Source organism: Electrona antarctica (genome assembly GCF_951216825.1).
Source record: "Electrona antarctica genome assembly, chromosome: 15".
Lineage (NCBI taxonomy): Eukaryota > Metazoa > Chordata > Actinopteri > Myctophiformes > Myctophidae > Electrona > Electrona antarctica.
In genome coordinates, this window is record NC_136796.1 from 26,979,763 (window position 1) to 26,999,161 (window position 19,399).

At 40.3% G+C, this 19,399-nt stretch overlaps 2 protein-coding genes across 7 annotated transcripts; both read left to right on the top strand.

Moving 5' to 3' along the window:
- The first annotated feature begins 313 nt into the window (after positions 1 to 313).
- On the top strand, positions 314 to 12,612 carry LOC306937864 (phosphatidylinositol 4-phosphate 5-kinase type-1 alpha-like). Of its 4 annotated transcripts, none has more exons than XM_079521870.1 (18): positions 314 to 504; positions 891 to 1,052; positions 1,458 to 1,499; positions 1,749 to 1,783; positions 1,924 to 2,010; positions 3,919 to 4,049; positions 4,589 to 4,706; positions 5,477 to 5,629; positions 6,017 to 6,316; positions 6,797 to 7,005; positions 7,302 to 7,385; positions 7,491 to 7,539; positions 7,641 to 7,725; positions 7,812 to 7,985; positions 8,108 to 8,291; positions 8,644 to 8,725; positions 9,021 to 9,062; positions 9,687 to 12,612. In XM_079521870.1, exons 2-17 carry the CDS (start codon positions 1,004 to 1,006, stop codon positions 9,024 to 9,026), a joined length of 1,788 nt encoding a protein of 595 aa, XP_079377996.1. In that variant the 5' UTR covers positions 314 to 504; positions 891 to 1,003; the 3' UTR covers positions 9,027 to 9,062; positions 9,687 to 12,612. The 4 variants fall into 4 exon arrangements, with proteins under 4 accessions (XP_079377996.1, XP_079377997.1, XP_079377995.1 ...); XM_079521871.1 differs by having other exon boundaries at positions 11,860 to 12,612; XM_079521869.1 differs by having other exon boundaries at positions 9,021 to 12,612.
- A 159-nt stretch (positions 12,613 to 12,771) lies between these two features.
- LOC306939054 (26S proteasome non-ATPase regulatory subunit 4) lies at positions 12,772 to 19,399 on the top strand. Of its 3 annotated transcripts, none has more exons than XM_079523515.1 (10): positions 12,772 to 12,885; positions 13,597 to 13,737; positions 13,875 to 13,989; positions 14,170 to 14,262; positions 14,452 to 14,520; positions 14,687 to 14,902; positions 15,326 to 15,434; positions 16,121 to 16,252; positions 16,347 to 16,399; positions 18,642 to 19,399. In XM_079523515.1, the coding sequence occupies exons 1-10, from the start codon at positions 12,860 to 12,862 to the stop codon at positions 18,810 to 18,812; spliced, it is 1,125 nt and encodes a 374-aa protein (XP_079379641.1). In that variant the 5' UTR covers positions 12,772 to 12,859; the 3' UTR covers positions 18,813 to 19,399. The 3 variants fall into 3 exon arrangements, with proteins under 3 accessions (XP_079379641.1, XP_079379642.1, XP_079379643.1); XM_079523516.1 differs by having other exon boundaries at positions 14,170 to 14,256; XM_079523517.1 differs by lacking the exon at positions 12,772 to 12,885 and adding an exon at positions 12,942 to 13,080.

The window sequence follows — 19,399 nt, forward strand, 5'->3', positions numbered from 1 at the left end:
CAAAGTGCTACACCGCATACATCCACCAGGGGTCATTAGCCAGCGAGTCGGCGCAGGAGCACCAGCTGCTTTTTAGGTGACTCTTTTGCCCTTTTTAATTTTAGAGCCACTACTTTTTAGCGTCAGAATGGAATATATAACGATACTTTCTTTAAAGCAGACATAAGAAACCATATCTGTACTTAAGTGTCGCTTTCATTTCAATACAATAATATTAACCTATTATAATTTGTGCCCAATTTAAGGAATAAACATACCTTATGTACAATACGGTGTCAGCTACTTCCGGTCGCCTTCCCGTCTGTGTTGAGTTTTCAGTTCAGGTCTAGCGTATGTGGTGTGTTTTCAGGTTGTGTGAAAGAGAAGCAACAACAACTAAAAGAAGGGGAAAAAATAACGAATTTTCAGAGTTTCACTTTCAACTGGAATACCACTATACCGCAGACGGGAAACAAACCTCTAGGAACCAATCATTGAATGATACTATGAGAAGATGGCCTGCTAGTGAGTCGATTGACTGCTTGATTGTTTTGTTGTTGTTAGCTATGCAGCTAACTTGGCTAACTAGACTAGAGGATAATGAAACAAAACGGGTACGATTGTAGCGGTACTGTACTACAGCTGCTGTAGTTGACAATGTTATGAGCTTAGTGACAACTTTACCGATGTAAAGATGTAGTTTGACATAGCACTGTCTATAAACCTGACTTGTACTAAGATTACATTAGCCTTGAATCGAGTCGAGCTAACTTTGCTAACTCCAACAACGGGCAGAGCATCCAGCCGGCGTGGCTGCAGTGGTCAGCAGAACTCTGCTGCATCTGCAGATTAAATCATCTTGTCTGACTGGCCACGACACTGGTTTAATCAGCCATTTTTTGTGCACACAGGCCGGCCAGTAACGTTGTTTGTGACATCGTAAAACGCAACAGTGTCCTGGAGTCCGCCGGCGCCTGGGCAGGACACCGACACCAGTGGAAAAACCAGTCGGGGTGGTTTCAGAATGGCCACAGCTGGAACAGAGTCCCCGGGGCCGCCGAGCTCCATTGGTAGTGAGTAGATAAACTAATCAAATGTCATTAAATTACACTAAGCATTAAAGGAAAGCTCAACGGTTGTCTTTAAATGTCTCGACGAATTGAATACACAGGACCTCAATGGAAACAAACATATTGGGTTATTCCTTTGTATACTGATACTGTAGTGTACTTTCTTTTGTTGGAAACTCAGTATTCAATCAATCAAAACCTTGGCACAAAACACAAATGTTATTTCTTGCTCTGATCAGGAGCTAATTTGCCTTTAAGGGGAACGGGCGACTAACTCCTAATTTATCTACTGGACCTTGAAGACCCGTAGATTATCACAGTAATTTGGATATTCATGTCCTTGTATGAACTCAGTCCAATATAATAAGCACATGCTACTTTTCTAATCCCACCAATGCCACCGTAAAGACCTACAAAGTCTGTTATGGAGGAGACTCTCTTCTCACAGAGGTACTGGTTGTGCTGTGTCTGCATGCTTGTATGATTGTCACAACTGCACTTGCCACTCACTTTTGGATATTATGGAAACCATTGCTTTTCAGAGTCTGATTTGTATGAAATTATTATTATTTTGAATGTTAGTTTATGCTTTTAGTGAGTTTTGCGATTTGTCTCTGGTGTGGACACTGCCGTGCCGTGTGAACCTCCTCTTATTACCTTGTACATTTCCACTCATTTACATTTGAATTCTTGTTGCAGACTCTACAGGAACGAGAAAGATTACATCTGTGGAGGTAAGGAAAGAGAAGCTGGGATTTTTACATGAAACATCAGACATGGCAATCTCACATCTTCCTCTTTGCAACATGACTTTTTGCAATGAATGTACACTGGGTATGTGTCTCCCCGATGATTCTTTCATTTCTGCCAACAGGGGCCAGGCTCAAGTTCAGCTCAGACAATGAAAAAGACAATTGGTCATCGTGGAATTGATCCCACAGGGGAAACCACCTACAAGAAGGTGAGTGTTGGCGATTGATCAGTAAAAACAAATTATGCCTGTTCACAAATGCACAATTTTTGTCGATCAGTGTTTGATCAAAGCATAAACTAGCCATAAATCGGACACGATTGCACCCACTGAGTCCCTATGCTTCCTAAAGTGCTATCGGAAGCTATGGGCCCATAAAACTAGACTGGTATGGCAAGACTAATATCACTGTGTAGATATTATTAGTTTGGAATCTCTGTGTGGAACCTACAATTTAGGGGGCAGACTAAATCTGCCGAGGGCCATTTCCTTTTTTTGCACTAGCAGATTCATCTGTTTTCCAGTTTACCATAAAACGTGTGGAAATATTAATATGAAACGATGTTTTCAAGTTTGTGCATGAAACACAAGACGGATTATATATAGATTTAAATGGGAAAAGAGACCAGTAAAAACCACTGTAACATTGTATTGATAAAGAAGGCCATAATCTATAACCTGACTCCGCCAGATTGCGGCAGTATTGAGTTCACATGTTCCCTCCTACCTGCACCCGGTCTCTCTCAAGCAGAAATGATGAACCCGAAGCAGCGGGACAATAATCTGATATCTCCATAATAATGTAGAGTTGTAGTCTTGTTCGGTTGTGTTTACATGTGCGCTGTGGCAGTGGCACAGATTCAATATGTCAACAGTCTCTTGTTGATCCTGCCTCTAGCATTCAGCACTGGTTCGGAGTACATTGTAGAGACCAGATGGAAGCAGGAGGAGGAACTCACTACTGCCACCATCTGGTGGAGTGAGGTTACATATTATATGCCAGGGTTGGTAAACCTGCGATGGTTTTGAGAAAGAAAGAAAGAATCCTCAACCATTATTTTATTCTGTATCCGTACAACAGCTGAGCCGTCCTCATGCCAGTCTCTCCTTACTGCTGCTGCTGTAGTCTGCTGCACCAGCAAATTGAACGTTAACCCCTGATGTGCGTACTCCGCAAGCTCCAGTCTGTCCCACACACTTCTCAATCCACTCTGTTATAATTGCACGTTACATAACTCACATCATAACATAATTTAACTTTCTCGCTCTTCACTATATATGGATAGATACACAAACATGTTTGAAACAAGAAATGAAGCACTAAACATATGCCTCGTGCGTACACACACACACGAGGTACATCATGGCATGCATCAATGGTACACTATAAATTTACATGTACATGTCACGATAAGTCGATAACCTATGCATTTATTTTCACAAAACACTGACCAAAAAGATGTGTGTTGTTATAAATCCGTTGATGTTGCCACTCGTGTCTTGCCCATTTCTCATGGAAAAAAAGTGAGTAATGATTGCTATGCAATCTTCATAAAATTAACAAATGAACGTAATATGTATCGTTTTGTAGTGGAGCAGAGATTGATACACAAGAACAACTTAACTTACCAGTTAAGTCACATTTTAACCAAGCCCGGCAGGCGGCATATGACCATAAGTAGGTCATAACTGACATACAATGCAAAAACCTAAAATTCACAGAAAGCGTTAGAATACATATTCCCTGATTCCTGGAATTTATACAAATTCTGCAGATAGATATTTCCCATCTAGATCTAACTGTTCCCTTGCTATTTGTTTGTTAATATGGTACTGCCTCAGATAACATTTACACATTACAGGCCAGGCCTGTAATAAGTCTTGTTGGGCTGTGTGTCCTTTATAGGTTGTTTTGCTGATTAGACAGTGTCGTCATGGTTCGAGTCATCTGATTCATTCTGACATTCCTTGGCAGAGAGCACAGCAAGGAATTGCAGAGTACTTAATTTGAAACGGGGGAATTTAACTGACCCACTCTTTGTCTCCATTCTCTGTGGTCATGATTGTGTTTTTTGTTTGGTTTTTCCTCACCTGCTTATTGTCCTCTCTCTCATGTAGACGACCTCATCTGCTCTGAAAGGTGCCATCCAGCTTGGCATAACTCACACAGTGGGGAGCTTGAGCCAGAAGCCTGAGAGAGATGTACTGATGCAAGACTTTGAAGTAGTGGAGAGTATATTTTTCCCCAGGTGTGTGTTCAATATGAATTCCTTAATATCTCTGTCTGCATTTCCTTCTTGTCAACTATTTAGGTTCAAACCTGCCATCCATGCTAACTTGTTATCCTAGCACTCTTAATTCCTTTGTCACTTGTGTGTGTGTGTGTGTGTGTGTGTGTGTGTGTGTGTGTGTGTGTGTGTGTGTGTGTGTGTGTGTGTGTGTGTGTGTGTGTGTGTGTGTGTGTGTGTGTGTGTGTGTGTGTGTGTGTGTGTGTGTGTGTGTGTGTGTGTGTGTGTGTGTGTGTGTGTGTGTGTGTGTGTGTGTGTGTGTGTGTGTGTGTGTGTGTGTCCGTCCCCCACTGGTCTTGCTGTACGTGTGTGTGTCCCACTGGTCTTGCTGTGCGTGTGTGTGCGCGTGCGAGCATCTTAAAAAGATGCCCATGCCAGGTTTGATTTGTGTCCAGTTATATTTATAGTACTGCATTTATCATTTTAATGTAATTTGTTTAACTATCCCCTCATGGTGCCTCATTTGTGTATCAACTCTAAACATTGACATATCCTTTCAGTGAAGGCAGTAACCTGACACCAGCCCACCGCTACAGTGACTTCAGGTTCAAGACGTATGCTCCAATTGCCTTTCGCTACTTCAGGGACATGTTTGGCATCCGGCCAGATGACTACCTGGTAACACAACCTTCTGCCGGTCATTCACAACAGAATCACAACAGAATAAACACATCACAAAATAAGAGAATATATCAGTAAAGCAGTGAAGGAAGTGGGTGATTACTGTGTCCTACAGTAACTATGCAATACCGATTGAAATAGAGATTACTGTTATTGTACTTAGCAGTTAGACCCGAGTGAAAAGTGTGACCTGCAGTGCATATCTGCCGACCCACATTGCATTGTTATTATTCAAGCCTTTAGAGCTCAAAAGTGAGTATCCAAAACTGAATATAGCATTTTAAGAAAAACATGGTTTATTAGTGACGCCATTGATCTCTATATAAAAAAAACACTGAACTCTAAGGTAATTTGATACTTTTACAGCTGATCTTAATTTTCTGACAGATTTTTGTAAATATACACAGTATGAAACTAAATGGGAAATACACTACACTATCACACTAAACTATCGTAAAGTTTGATGATGTCGGAAAGGAATCCTTTGCAAAGGTTCACTGGAGCAAATAATTATGTACGTTGTCTTGTCCTTGTTGTTTTTTTTCTACTTCTTACTTACCTTTTTCTTTCTTTTTTCTTTTTTTATACAATTATTAGTCTTTCCCCGAATCAAATTTATGGTCACAATATTATTCATCTCATAGTTGATTGGCATGGATCCAGATTTAAAACTTTGGAACTTATGGAAACGGAGCTATTAAGAAAGTGGGCGATCCCCATTGTTAACAACACCTCTTAACACACTGTGTTGTCTCTGTTCGTTACAGTATTCACTTTGCCATGAGCCTCTGATAGAGCTGTCAAATCCAGGGGCCAGTGGATCGGTGTTCTACGTCACCAGTGATGACGAGTTCATCATTAAGACTGTGCAGCACAAAGAGGCAGAGTTTTTGCAAAAATTGCTTCCTGGTTACTTCATGGTAAGAGTTTAATGGAAGCAGTTGGTCAGAAATGTCATCTAAACTTAAGATACTCTTTAGATCCTAAATTCATTCATGCAAATACGGAGGGCGAGACAGTAGGGGGGGGTGAAGCCATCCGTGCTGTGCAGACAAAATGTACAGCTAAGCTCTGAGGCTTAGTGCAGCGGACGCATAGAATTTACGGACGGCCCTGCTCACCATCCGTCTCCCCTGAAGTTTAACTTTGCGGGAGGGTATATGGGCCTGAAAGCAAAACGTGTGAACGGATGTTATTTGGAATTTATATTGTGTCGTCCACCTTGTTCTTAAATAGTCTGCTTTTGCTATGGTGATTTCTTACTTGTGCCCCCCCCCCCCCCCATCTGTCCTTTTTCCCTGCACTAGAATCTGAACCAGAACAAACGGAACTTATTACCAAAGTTCTATGGGCTCTACTGTGTCCAGGCAGGGGGTAAGAACATTCGAATTGCAGTCATGAACAATCTCCTCCCCCGTGCCGTACGAATGCACCACAAATTTGACCTGAAGGGCTCCACATATAAGCGAAGAGCTTCAGCCAAGGAGAGAGAAAAGAGGATTCCCACGTTCAAGGACCTGGACTTCATTCAGGACACGCCCGACGGCCTATTAATGGAAGCTGACAAATACAATGCCCTCAGCAAGACCATACAAAGAGACTGTTTGGTAAGAGCCAGAGATTAATGAGTCTGCCTGCATAGACAATACTTTCTTTCTGCAGGTTTCTATTATTATATTCCTTAGAAAACTGTCACGAAGCTAAAGCAAAAAAAGTCACAATTTTCATGTTTAATAAACTATTGTTTATATTGATCTTAGCTAACCAATAAGTACAAGCTAAAGTGCCACAATTCACTGTCACCACGAGCATGAGTTCCTTCTGTGGAAGGCACTCGGCATGTGTTGCTCAAATGCTATTGTATTGTCTATCACTAAAGAAAGGTCTTTTAACAGGGTGAGTGACACTATGCAAGTATGCATGCGTACTGGCTCGCCTCATTGAAAAATAATTATAAGGCATGGCATTCAATCTTGTGAAAAGAAAATGTAGTGGGGGTCCCTGCTTCATCTCTCTCTCTCTCAACTAATCTGCCCTTGGCCTGAAAAATGAGATCATGCTGTGTGTGTGCTTCTATTTCCATCCAGGTGCTGCAGAGTTTTAAGATAATGGACTACAGCCTGCTGGTGGGGATCCACAATGTGGACCAGGCTTGTCGTGAACAAGCCAGTGAGGAGGCCGTGGCAGGGGCTGCGGACCAAAGGAGACCACAAGGCCAGAAAGCTTTGTACACTACACCCATAGAATCCATCCAGGGCGAGGCCAGGGGCAAGGCATCCCTGGATTCAGAGGACCAGTGAGTGATTTTAAATAATCATCTTAGAAACTGCAATATTGCAGAAATTGCTTATTTGTTCTTATCAATACCAGGGACATGACTCAAAGAATAAATGCATTCAGTGCATTGCGTTATTTGTTTTATTATTTATTTTTATACAAAAATTGCACTTCACTTGATTATGTTGTGGTGTGAATTGTACTAATTGTGTCCCCACTCCTTTGTGGTCTTTTTTTCTTCTTTGTTTTCCAAAACCTATATTTGCAATTAATTATGTTGTGTTATAAATGGTATTATTATTATTATTCGTGCAGAATGGGAGGTATACCAGCAAGAAACGCTAAGGGTGAGAGGCTGCTGTTGTACATTGGAATCATTGACATCTTGCAGTCCTATAGGTAAGAACAATTTGCATATATATTGGGCTGCTTTTGCCATTAAATAAAAACTGGATATTTTGACTCATACCGGTAAGTGACCCAGGCTCCATGTTTTCTGTTTAGATTGGCGAAGAAGATTGAACATTCTTGGAAAGCATTCGTCCATGATGGGGTATGGCCAGTGTCTGTATTTTCACTCTGTTTTTGTAGTCAGTCATACGTCTGTATCAGTAACATGAAATTCATGTAAACCTGCCACCCCTTTTCTTGTAGGATTCTGTATCAGTGCATAGACCAAGCTTCTATGCAGAGCGCTTTCAGAAGTTCATGTGCAATACAGTCTTCAAGAAAATCTCATGTAAGTATGTACAAAAATGTGCACATGAGCATCCATACATATCCTCTGCTTGGGCATTTCTCAGTCACCTTTTTTTGCCTCTCCAGTGAAGTCCTCCCCATCTAAAAAGATTCGTGCAGGGGTCGTTGTGGGTCCGAAGAAGACCAATGCAGTAAACTCTGGACCCCTCTTATCAACCCAAGCAAGTACAAGTAGCAGTCAGCAGTATGTACTGCACTCCATCAGCACTGAACTAGAGACGGATACAGAAGGAGACAGTGGTAAGCACAAAGAGTACACTAACAAATAAAACCAGACTGCCATCAATGGTATCAAAAAATGTTCCAGTGTGTAATATGTCCATTTTTCACTGGGTTTCTTTCTACCCCTCCTCTCCACGCAGGCATGCATTCAGGTCGCCCTGACCTCCTTCCTAAGACATTTGACCACAGTGATGTCACTAGCAACACCTCTGGGTATTCCCCAGCAAATCAGAGTCCTCCTCTTTCCCTGGATGCTCTCGGGCCAATGGGGGTTGATGTGCACATGTCATCCATCACTGACCCAGAACACAGCACCACCTCCAGGTAAGAGGGATGTGTTATCCATCATTTAGAGTGAGAAGGGCTGTTCTCATACAGAATAACCAATGGCACAAAGTTAATTGTACTTAGTTAGGATATGAGCCATTGCATCTCTATTGTGTAGATCAGATATAAATAATCTGTCAAAATACAATACAAATACAAATCTACAATCTCTACAAACGCTATTAATGTCCAACAAAGTGTATAGCGTTTATGTGGTTTAGTCATTTTAAAGGACTCATTTACCTACACAATTGTAAAGATTTTACAAGACATATACTTCATATTCTAGTGTGTTGCAGTTTGTGGGTTTGTTCAAGTCACTCACACTGTTATTGTGTCATGCTTTCAGTGCTGATGATGGGAACCTCGAAAGCCTTAGTGCTGATGTAATCTCACTCAATGACATAATTCCTCACGCAAACAAATGTCATGTAAGTTTTCTTCAACTCTTTCATTTTCATGATAATTAAGTAATATTCCTACAGTTAAATAGCTCTATTAACGGAAGTCAGCTAAACAAGTGATGACAAAATTGGAACTGGAACACTATAAAAAACAATCTATCTCCTGATTGTCTGAAAGCCGAAAATGTATTTTTGTTTATTGAAGAGCTGGAGAGTAAGGGAGACTCCTATTACTGAGCAAACACACACTATAGCAATGATTACTATGTTGTTGTTCATTGCAAAACACATATCTGACCAGCTTTGTGGAATTTATTTTCAGGTCTAGGGATCATTTAGAGAAGCGGACTCAGAGGACAAAATGGTAAATAAAGTCACAGAAGTTGATGCATTGTGTATGGAAGGATTGTCGATGCCGGAGCATTATAAGAGACATATATACTGTAAGAGAACAAGAGAGCATTTCCAATTTTCCATTATGCCGTTTTGGGGATCACGTTTCCAAATTGTATTCTCATTTGAAATGACCAAACATGGGATCGATTACTTATCAATAAGTATGGGGATGTCTTTGCTTTCTGACTCAATTAGACAACTCTTTGATTAGTAGTAGACAATAACATTTATGCTGTGGTTATGTAACACTAGTATTCATCTCATAGTACCAGTTCCTAGTGCCCAAGGAACCCAATGGTAAATGTAGTTTGCAGACTTCTCTTTTATTGGAGAAATCAGACCAAGCAAGCCTGCTTCATTGTAGCCAAGTGGTCCTGGGTAGACATGAGGTGACTTTGGATCTAGCCTATACATATCCTGTGACGTTTCCATTCGTATTCTTCCTATGCAACTTGTACTATCATCAGATACTGCTATGCTTTTGACACAATTCCACATGAGCAGGAAACCCTTTGTCTGAACAAAATTGTATGAGAAATTGCCACTACTGGCAGTCCATAGATAGATAAATGCCCTACTTACACCTTCACAGATACCTACTTTTCTTGGAAACTCGAAGATACTTATTGCTATGGATACCAAATACCATTCAGTTCATGGCATATACAGATCATTGAACAAATGTGACACAGAGGGTTGATTACTCCCTCATCTGTGTGACACGCACAGGGTTGCAATGAATGGAAATATCCATTCTGTACTTTTGTATTTCTATGGGGGAATCGTATTAGCCTTCCCTTTCTCTGGGCTTACTGTGAATGCTAATTTACGATAATGCTGGAAAGACCGAAAATGTATAGCTTGCATTTGATATTTTACAGACTTAAGTATTTTTGAGACATTGTATAGCACCAAATGAAAACTTTTGTACTTTTCCTAATTTTAAAGAGACTGTGAAGAAAAAGTGTTAGTTCTCAACTCAGTCAGGCTATGGTTGTGCATGGAAATGTAATTCATTTCTATATACTGTAAGATCTGATTAGAGTAAAGTGTGACCAAAGAACCATCCTCTGGAGAGCTGACCACAAGGGAGGTGATAGTAGTCTACTGTTATCCAAAACTATTTTGAACATATTGCCTTGTCTTTTATTAGATAAAACAGGTTATGGGTAATGGTATGCCTTGTCCTAAAGGTTGAAAGACAATGCGGCGAGCTGTAGGGTAAACAATCAAAAAGTGTGAACTTTTAGGATTAAAATTCCATGTCATTCATTAGTTAGGCATATCCCAGACATGCTCTGTTTAAAATTAAAACTACAATAGACTTATTTTAATGAATAAACGTTATTTGAACCATTCTGTATGGCAGAGATGGTCTCTACTTTTCCACTGAGAAAATGTACCCTGGTGTTTGTTAGAACAGTGGTTCCCAAACCATTTATCCTTGTGACCCAAAAGAGAAATCTTTGCTCGGGACCAAAAACTAGTGAAAGTAGCATCTACAAGCTCACAACGCGTCGCTTTGTGCCACATGAGCCTATTTTCACTACTTCTCTGGTCCATAGCTCTAATGCCTTTGCATTAGAGCTATGCTACTCTCGATTTCCTGCGCTCGTATGAAATGCAGACCAGCCTCTTGACTGTAGTGAAAATAAAAATAACGTTTTCGCTACCAATACAAAGACGGTTTGTGTGACTACAAAGCCTACTTTCCGCAGTGGACGCACTCTGAGCCCCCCACCACATGTATAACATTTTGCTAGAAAGGGTTTTGTTTTTTTCACCGGAAAGAGAAATCTTGTCTGTGGGGTTTTCTCTTGCCAATAATCGGTAGAGGGCGCAGTGTAGTAACAAAGTAATTTTCTTCCGGTGAAAAGAAAAATCATTTTCTGACCAAAAAGTGCATTTTATACATGTGGTGGGGGGCTCAGAGTGCATCCTCCGGAAAGTAGATTTTCTAATCACACAAGCCGTCTTTGTATTGGTGAGTAGCGAAAATGTTCTTTTTATTTTCACTACAGTCGAGAGGCTGGTCTGCATTTCATGCGAGCACAGGAAGTCGAGGGTAGCATAGCTCTAATGCAAAGGCATTAGAGCTATGGACCAGAGCTAACTTTTTCTTAAACATTTGTCTTCAAATTTATGGAATTTATTTTTATTTTGTTCATAAAATTATTTATTTATTTTTTAATTTAATTTTTTAAATAACAATGTACAAAAAAATAAATGGACCCATACAAATGTGCCTGTGACCCACAAATGGATCCCAACCCAGTGTTTGGGAACCAGTGTGTACCACACCATCTGGTTGATTGATTGGGCACTAGATGCGTCGCCATCTCTATTGTACGTTGCACATACCGTACTGTAGTTACAATTATCTCTGTCCATCGGAAGGGAGAGAATGGACATTAAACTTTCCGATTGTAGCTTTAAAGTTGCATTCCATAACTGTTATGTCCTACTCAGGATTTGAGCCTCCCGCATGAAAGACCAAAATGTTATCGCTCATCCGAGGGTTATTGTGCACATGAGCTTGAGGCAGTACTACTTGTCAACCAGTAGGTGTCATACCCAACACCAGGGTCTACATTTCCCAACTGCTAAATATGCTAGATATATTGTATTATCATACTCTACCATACAGATTGGTTAATATAACATTGAAGCTTTAATATTGTATTTATGTAACTTATCTATTACTGCTACTATTGTAATTTTGTAAAGCACAAAAGATAGGCCTATGCACTCCATTTTCTTGGCAGGTTGTATAAACGAAGTCGGACCAGACCTTTTAAACACTGAGATGTTTACTTATGCAATACAATTCTTAGTTTGCACCTCCCGCATGATGTCTTAATTAATGGACTGTGCAATAAATTAGCTTTAGTGAATGATTTTTAAAACTGCTCAAACAAAGCCTTAAGTTTCACCTGGCAACATTTGAAATGAGCCTTAGTTGCCCAATTGTTAAATATACATGCCGTAAATGGTATGTAGCGGTTATTTTATACTGTTGGTTTTATACCAGACTTGCCAAACAATGCATTGTCCCATTTATCAAGCAGAAAACAAACTATATTTTGTAAATGCACAAGTCGGAAGCAAATGCAACACACTCAGCGTATGAACCAAGTATGTAAATAGTGATATTTATTGTCGTATATTTCAATATTCCATATTGTGTCAAGAAAGAAATGTGTGGTCTACAAGAAATGTATATTGTATGGGTTGAAAGAACTTTGATTGGGATATCGCATTGACTGGAAGGATGGACCTGTCACTAATACTTAAAACTTATAACTTTATTTGATATTGTGTGTTATATGAAATCTAACTGTACTTTCTTTATATCTTATGTTTTTGTTTGTTTTTCTTTGATATAACAGATATAAATGTGTATATAGGAATCACAGCAGTGCCTTTTTATTGGGTATATAAGTTGCCAGTTGTTCTTTTTCTTGATCTTTGGGAACTGGAAGGTGTTCATACTGCTGAATTTTATTAAAGAAAATGGACAAAAATGTGCTGGTGATTTTGTTGTTTTGCCTGCAAGCATTGATAATCAACATTGTAATTGATTATCAATATATTATATATCATACACCAAAAACGTTATACATTTACCAGTATATTTTTCCAAGAGATTTCCAGGGTTAAATTCCGACCAATCACGTCTCGTGTTGTTAAACAAGGATCTTTTCTCTTGCCCAATAGACAGTGAGGTTATAAGATTACGACAGAGAGCAACAAGAAGTTTCCAAAATGGGGCTTGAAAGTACTATGGTCTGGTAAGGATATTAAAAAAGCTTTTTATTTTCGTATCTGTTGATAAGTAAGCTCTGGCATGTTCGGGACATCAAATATCCTCATCGTTAAATTGTTCATTGGGCTACTTTCAGAAAAAATAGACTTTAAGATCGGTTGATAACAGACCATGGAAGATTAGCCGCTTCAGCTGGGCTCCATGGACTGGCTGAGTCATGGTAGCTAACAACGATATGTCGGCTATTGTGTACCGAACTGATCAAACATCACAAGCATATAAGGTTCTATTAATTACGATGGGACCATTGTTTAAATGGTCAGTTGACGGTTCCTTTGCTTTGCCTGTTAAGACTGCCAACATTGGTTGACATAAACGTCATCTCTTGCTAACGTTTGCCGTTAGCATTAGCTGTCGGTGTTGATGCTAGATAATTGCTACATGGTGTATACAAAATTAAATGTTTCCCTTCTCTTTGGAGATTGAGGAAGGACATTGGGCATTTCATTAACAGTCTAAATATTTTCCTCTTCGTAGATTTTAGGCTATTACTGTCGTTCGTCCAATGTCATTCGTTATCAGAACAGATGGCTTCTATATTCACTGCAATAAGACATAAGGGTGACCTCATTTAACTATTGTGAACAGACTCGTACAAACTGTCCCAAATGACGTTAACTACTGGACGCTTAGCATAGAATCCTAACAAATTCACATATTTTTCTTTGGCCTTCAGTGTGGACAACAGTGAGTATATGAGGAATGGAGACTTTCTGCCGACAAGACTACAGGCTCAGCAAGACGCTGTCAACATTGTTTGCCACTCCAAAACTCGCAGCAACCCAGAGAACAATGTGGGCCTCATCACTATGGCAAAGTGAGCTTTTCTGCTGTACCTCACAATTTGTATTAATTCAAAAATAAATTAAAACGATCTGAAATTACAGTGTTTGCAATCTACAATATCTGTTCTCTGCTAATGCAACATTGTTTGATTATTATGTTGGACTGCAGTAACTGTGAGGTCCTGACCACACTGACTCCAGATACTGGTCGCATTCTCTCCAAACTACACGCTGTCACGCCCCGTGGGAAGATCTCCTTTTGCACAGGCATCAGAGTGGCTCACGTAAGTGACAATTGCTTAATTGTATTCACAATTTCAAGCAAAAAAGTATTTATCACTTTTTACAATGTCACTTGCCAAATATAACAGATTTTCTGCAAGTGACAGTTGTAAGACACATTATAAATTAGGCTTTAGAAGACTGTCTTCACAATGGCTTGATATTATTTTTGCTTTGTGCAGCTCGCCCTCAAGCACAGACAAGGAAAAAACCACAAGATGAGAATCATCGCCTTTGTGGGAAGCCCTGTGGAGGATAACGAGAAGGATGTGAGTGTGCGTCATGTCTGTCAGTTGGCAAACCATAATTCTATTAGAATTGGCTATTCATGTTGATATTGCACAGTTAGGAACAAATTAAGAAATGCCCAATGCCAAGGTTGTCATGGCAATGACTGCAAATCTCACAATTTTAACACTCTACCTCTTTGTCTCTATTTCTGTCCCAATCTTCCACCTACACAGCTTGTTAAATTGGCAAAGCGCTTGAAAAAAGAGAAGGTTAATGTGGATATTATCAACTTTGGAGAAGAGGTGAGAATTATTTTATTTATCATACATTTGTACCACACCAGATTACATTTAGTGAAATTTGACATAAGCCCCAGTTAAAGCTTCTGAGAACTCTGGCTGTTCCAGTATTTAAATCTTAGCCAACCATTACATAATCCTCACCATCTTTTTCCCAATTCTTATTTAGGAATTGAACACAGAAAAGCTTACTGCCTTCATTAATACTCTAAATGGCAAAGAGGGCACAGGCTCCCACCTGGTCACTGTCCCTCCCGGGCCCAGCCTTGCTGATGCCCTGCTCTCGTCACCCATCCTGGCCGGTGAGGGAGGCTCAATGATGGGCCTTGGTGCCAGTGACTTTGAGTTTGGTGTGGACCCCAGTGCCGATCCAGAGCTGGCCCTGGTAAGATGGATGCACACACATATTTATATAATCTAATTGGAATTCCCCCACAAATACTGGTGATGTGCATAAAAGTACTTGGGGCTCAGATCTGCAGATATATATATATATATATATATATATATATATATATATATATATATATAAATAAATGTTCATCATCAAGCTTCGGTCCATATAACGACTGAAGAGAAATTGTCTAGGGGTACTAGAGATGTAAAGTTACCGTTTTGTCATTCCTGATACTGATTGCGATACTCATAACATTTGTATCGGTGATAAATGATGTGGTATGGCAATGGCATAGACTGACATACACTGATGCCTATACCAGCATTTTGGGCCGTATCAGCAGCTTTTCCGTTACTGGTATCGGAACAACTGTCCGCTGCCTTCAGTTGGACTTTTGCTTGTGTCCTTCAGGCCCTACGTGTGTCTATGGAGGAGCAAAGACAGAGACAGGAGGAAGAGGCCCGCAGAGCAGCCGCAGCCTCTGCCGCTGAGGCAGGCGTGCCCACACCCGCTGCAGACGGTAAGATTGTGTGACATTATGCCTGTTCAGATTGTGATCAGATGTTCCCACGCTCAGAAGAATGGCATTTGGTGTAAGAGAGAGCCTTCTCTTCTGTATTTGATAATTTTGATGGCAGGGCAGGGCTGCACGTTGAAGAAATAACACTAGAGATAATTACTTAAATCGGTTGTGCTCCTCAGTCCTGATGTTCTAAAGTGGTGACCTATTGAATTCTGTGGTTGCAGTGAGTTGTGTTTCTGACCATAATAAGTCTTTTCTTGGTTTAAAATGATTTCGTTTTCTAAGAGAAATCACTGTTGGGGATTCATAATTTAGCATGACATCTATCTCACTGAAACAAATCTGAGGAAAACCTTTGCTTTTAAGTCAAAAGCCAGACACTAGCTAAATACTTCCAACATTTTTTAATTTGTGACCCTGATGGGTATTTACTATTTAGAGTCATCAATCATTATAAGCATATCTACTGTTATTATAGTAATATTACATCATGTTGAGTGTTGTGGAAATGAATGAATCTGTATATTATCAGAGGTAGAGTGTAGGAATTGAGAAAAAAATGGAATGCACAAAAATTAGAAGCAAATCTATTGATGACAAGGAGTAAAAGGATAAATGAAATGGGCTGAAAGTTTTTAGTCTGTGATTCCAACCATTTTTGTCATTGTCATCGTTTCTACCAGAATCAGAGGAGGCCTTGTTGAAGATGTCTGTGTCTCAACCAGAGACTGGCGTTGCAGTGCTGCCTGACTTTAGCAGCATGACAGAGGAGGAGCAGATAGCCTATGCCATGCAGATGTCTCTTGCAGGAGGAGGTAAACCACAACCAATACACATTTACAGACCAACAATATGTCCCTTGTATACATTGATGATATATCTTTCTTCCTACTTGTAATTTGCCATCAGAGTATGGAGACATGGACACAGGAGCCCCTATGGACACTGCAGAATCTACCAAGGTACAACATGGGTCATCGTGTTCTGCACTGCAACTGCAACAGTGCAGAGCTTTCCGGGTTTGTGGCTTGTGATTGGCTGATCACCCCATAGCGATGATTTGATTGGCTGAGCAAAGTACATATTGAAGATAAAAGTAAGGGAAGAAAAGTGAAGACAGAAAAGTGAGGACGCAAATTGTGATTGGCCAGAATGAGATGATGTATGATGATAAGAGCGCCCCCTCATTTCACACGGGTGTGATTTTATGTACTGTACAATTTTTGTAATTTGAGAGGCATGCTCATGCCTACAAACTTGTCGCCTTTTGGTGACAAAAGCCATTTTTAGTGTCAACCAAGTCGTTCATTTTAAAGCAATGTATTTTCACAGAATAAAAGCGTTAAAAGCACAGTATAATTCCTAATTTTAATTCAGGAAGTGGGTGAGGTTCTGCTGTCTTCCCTATCACTCCTGTTTCAGTGAGACAATTCCCAGGGAGAGGCAATCGAAACACAATCTGTATGGCAGATGACGAATCAAAAGGGTTAACTTAAGCCATCTCACCTGGAGGTTATCACGTGTCCTTTTCTTTGAATGTTTTTTTTTTTGTGGCTTTCGCCTACGGCCCAGGCCCAGGCCATCACGTGTCCTACGAGTGCATCCAGACACTCAGTCTGTGAACTTTTAAATATTACCATAAAAAAGTGATTGTTCAGCATATTATATAATTTACATTTGCATGCTGGAATAAAGAGAGGACCAGATGAGGGAAATAGCAGTCGAATCTCTGGCACCGTTGATCGACCAGCATTAAACTTTACACGCTCACCCCCAGTAGGTCGAGGAAGAACATCCACCACAATGTGTTTTCAAATTGGCCTCATGGTGGTGCTATAACGCAGCCCACCAATCATTTGGCCTATAACTCTTGAACATACAATAAAACAGGAAATTATGGCATAGCCATAATGTGTCAGGTGAAAGGCGATGTCTCCATTGTCCCCCTTGTCTTTGTTTTCCCCCATATTATTATTATTTGTAACATACATGTATATTTAAACCCTGAGTTAAATGAACACTGGCTTTTGGCCATGTAGACTCGGGTGCCAGTTCAGAGATGAAAATCATAATGAAATGGCCTAGGCTAATTTCTATCAATTTAATTTGGGGGTCCTTGAAATTAAAATGCCTGAGAATCAACTGTAGACTATAGTTTATTCACAGAAAATACACTAACATGGCACATACTTTAACCATTTGTGAAACAGGGCTTGGTTTAGAAAAGCCTATATTTTGCGCTAAAGTAATATATTGGATAACATATAAATGAGTGGGTTTTAAGGCTAGAATGGCATTGTAGAGAAGTGGAACTAGCAAAACGAAACCAGCCGGACCAACGTTAATGGCACGTAGGTCCGGCATTTGCTGTCCACTCGTTGCGACGGATCCGGCGGTCGGTACACCCACACCTAGGCAACTAGGCGCGACAAAAGAATCGCTCGACAGGAGTCTCTTCCTGGTTTTTAGACAGCTGGTGGATGGAAATGAACAGGCTAGGCTGTCAGTATGACTAGGGCTAGACTAGGTCGTCTAGTTTTCAGGAGCTTTCATTAGTCCGGTTCCACCTGACAAAAAAATGGATCATGATGCAACTCCATGCAGCAACGGTTATCTGGATCGGGACTCTGATTACCAGCATGTGTGCCCGGACCACTAGGCCGGCCTGGGTGGGGTTTCTAACGGTATGGCTCTGCAGGAGCATATCTCTGAGGGTTCTGTGTGAGTGTCAAGAGCTAATATCCCAGCAGCTGGACCAATCGGTGCCAAAATTTGTGTGCATATATCTTATACTTTTAGAAAATGTAACTTACCGTAATGGTAATCAAAGGGGCTCTCTGATTGGGTTGAAGCCTCCAAGTTTGGAGTCATAAGTATGTCATAGACGACTTGATGTCACAGGTTGGCCACAAGTCTTGAGTTCTGCATTGGAGCCATGCTGGATGTGGATCGTGAGATCCAAGCGATGCGATTTTCTTTTATTTATTTATTTTTACCATGAAACTAATAACATTGTAAAACTAATTTCAGGTCAAATAACTGACGTTCATACTGTAAGTAGCTGGTAGTGGGTAACAAGCGAGATAATGCATAGTGAATCGGTCATCACTGCAAAATATACCCCTTCAAGGTGATGCACACTGTACAATACATCATCATGACTTATCTAATGTCCTATTCTTGTCTGGTGTTATAAATTGCCAGGAGGAGGACGACTATGATGTGATGCAGGATCCAGAGTTCCTTCAGAGTGTCTTGGAGAATCTGCCAGGTGTGGACCCCAACAACGAGGCCATCCGCAACGCTATGGGCTCCCTGGCCTCCCAGACAGGAAACAAGCCAGATGGCAAAAAGGATGAGGAGAAAAAGAAATGAGGAAGCAAGGACAGCAACATACAAGACTGAGACCATGGACGTGACATGGACAGTTGGCTGACTAAAGCCTGATTCATACTTTGTCGTGCAATGGTGTGGCGAGAATGGCAGGGCTACAACTCACAACATGTCGCGTTGTGCTATTCTTGGTCGCTCTCTGCCTGTGACACCATTGTGTGCGACAGAGCATAAATTAGGCTTTAATGCAGGATTATGTTAATAATTATGTTAATATAAGAAAAGAGCGATTGACCTATCTTTTGATGTCCCTGCATGACCATACTGACAGACTGACATTTAAAAGCACCAACATGAAAGAATGACTATTATTCACAGTGAAAATGTTGACCACCTATTACATTTGAATGCGTTTCATTGGTAGGCTATTACTGTAAGATATAACTGGCTTATCCTCAAAATGCCTTTTGCTTCCTTTATCCTACCTTTTTGGATAAATTACTGGTGGACTGACTGACTGACAGACTTTAGAATTGGTTTGTATGGTGATGACATATTTCTGAAACGACTTGCCATAATCCTGTCATGTCTTTGTTTTCTTTTGCAATAAAAATGGTATATGGAAATTG

Coding starts and splice junctions, on each gene's coding strand:
- LOC306937864 (XM_079521869.1), top strand. CDS start 1,004: ATGGCCACAGCTGGAACAGAGTCCCCGGGGCCGCCGAGCTCCATTGGT. Junction 2,011..3,918: donor GGGAAACCACCTACAAGAAG/GTGAGTGTTGGC, acceptor TCTCTCATGTAG/ACGACCTCATCTGCTCTGAA. Junction 8,292..8,643: donor GAACACAGCACCACCTCCAG/GTAAGAGGGATG, acceptor TCATGCTTTCAG/TGCTGATGATGGGAACCTCG.
- LOC306939054 (XM_079523515.1), top strand. CDS start 12,860: ATGGGGCTTGAAAGTACTATGGTCTG. Junction 14,263..14,451: donor ATAACGAGAAGGATGTGAGT/GTGCGTCATGTC, acceptor CCACCTACACAG/CTTGTTAAATTGGCAAAGCG. Junction 15,435..16,120: donor GCCCACACCCGCTGCAGACG/GTAAGATTGTGT, acceptor CGTTTCTACCAG/AATCAGAGGAGGCCTTGTTG.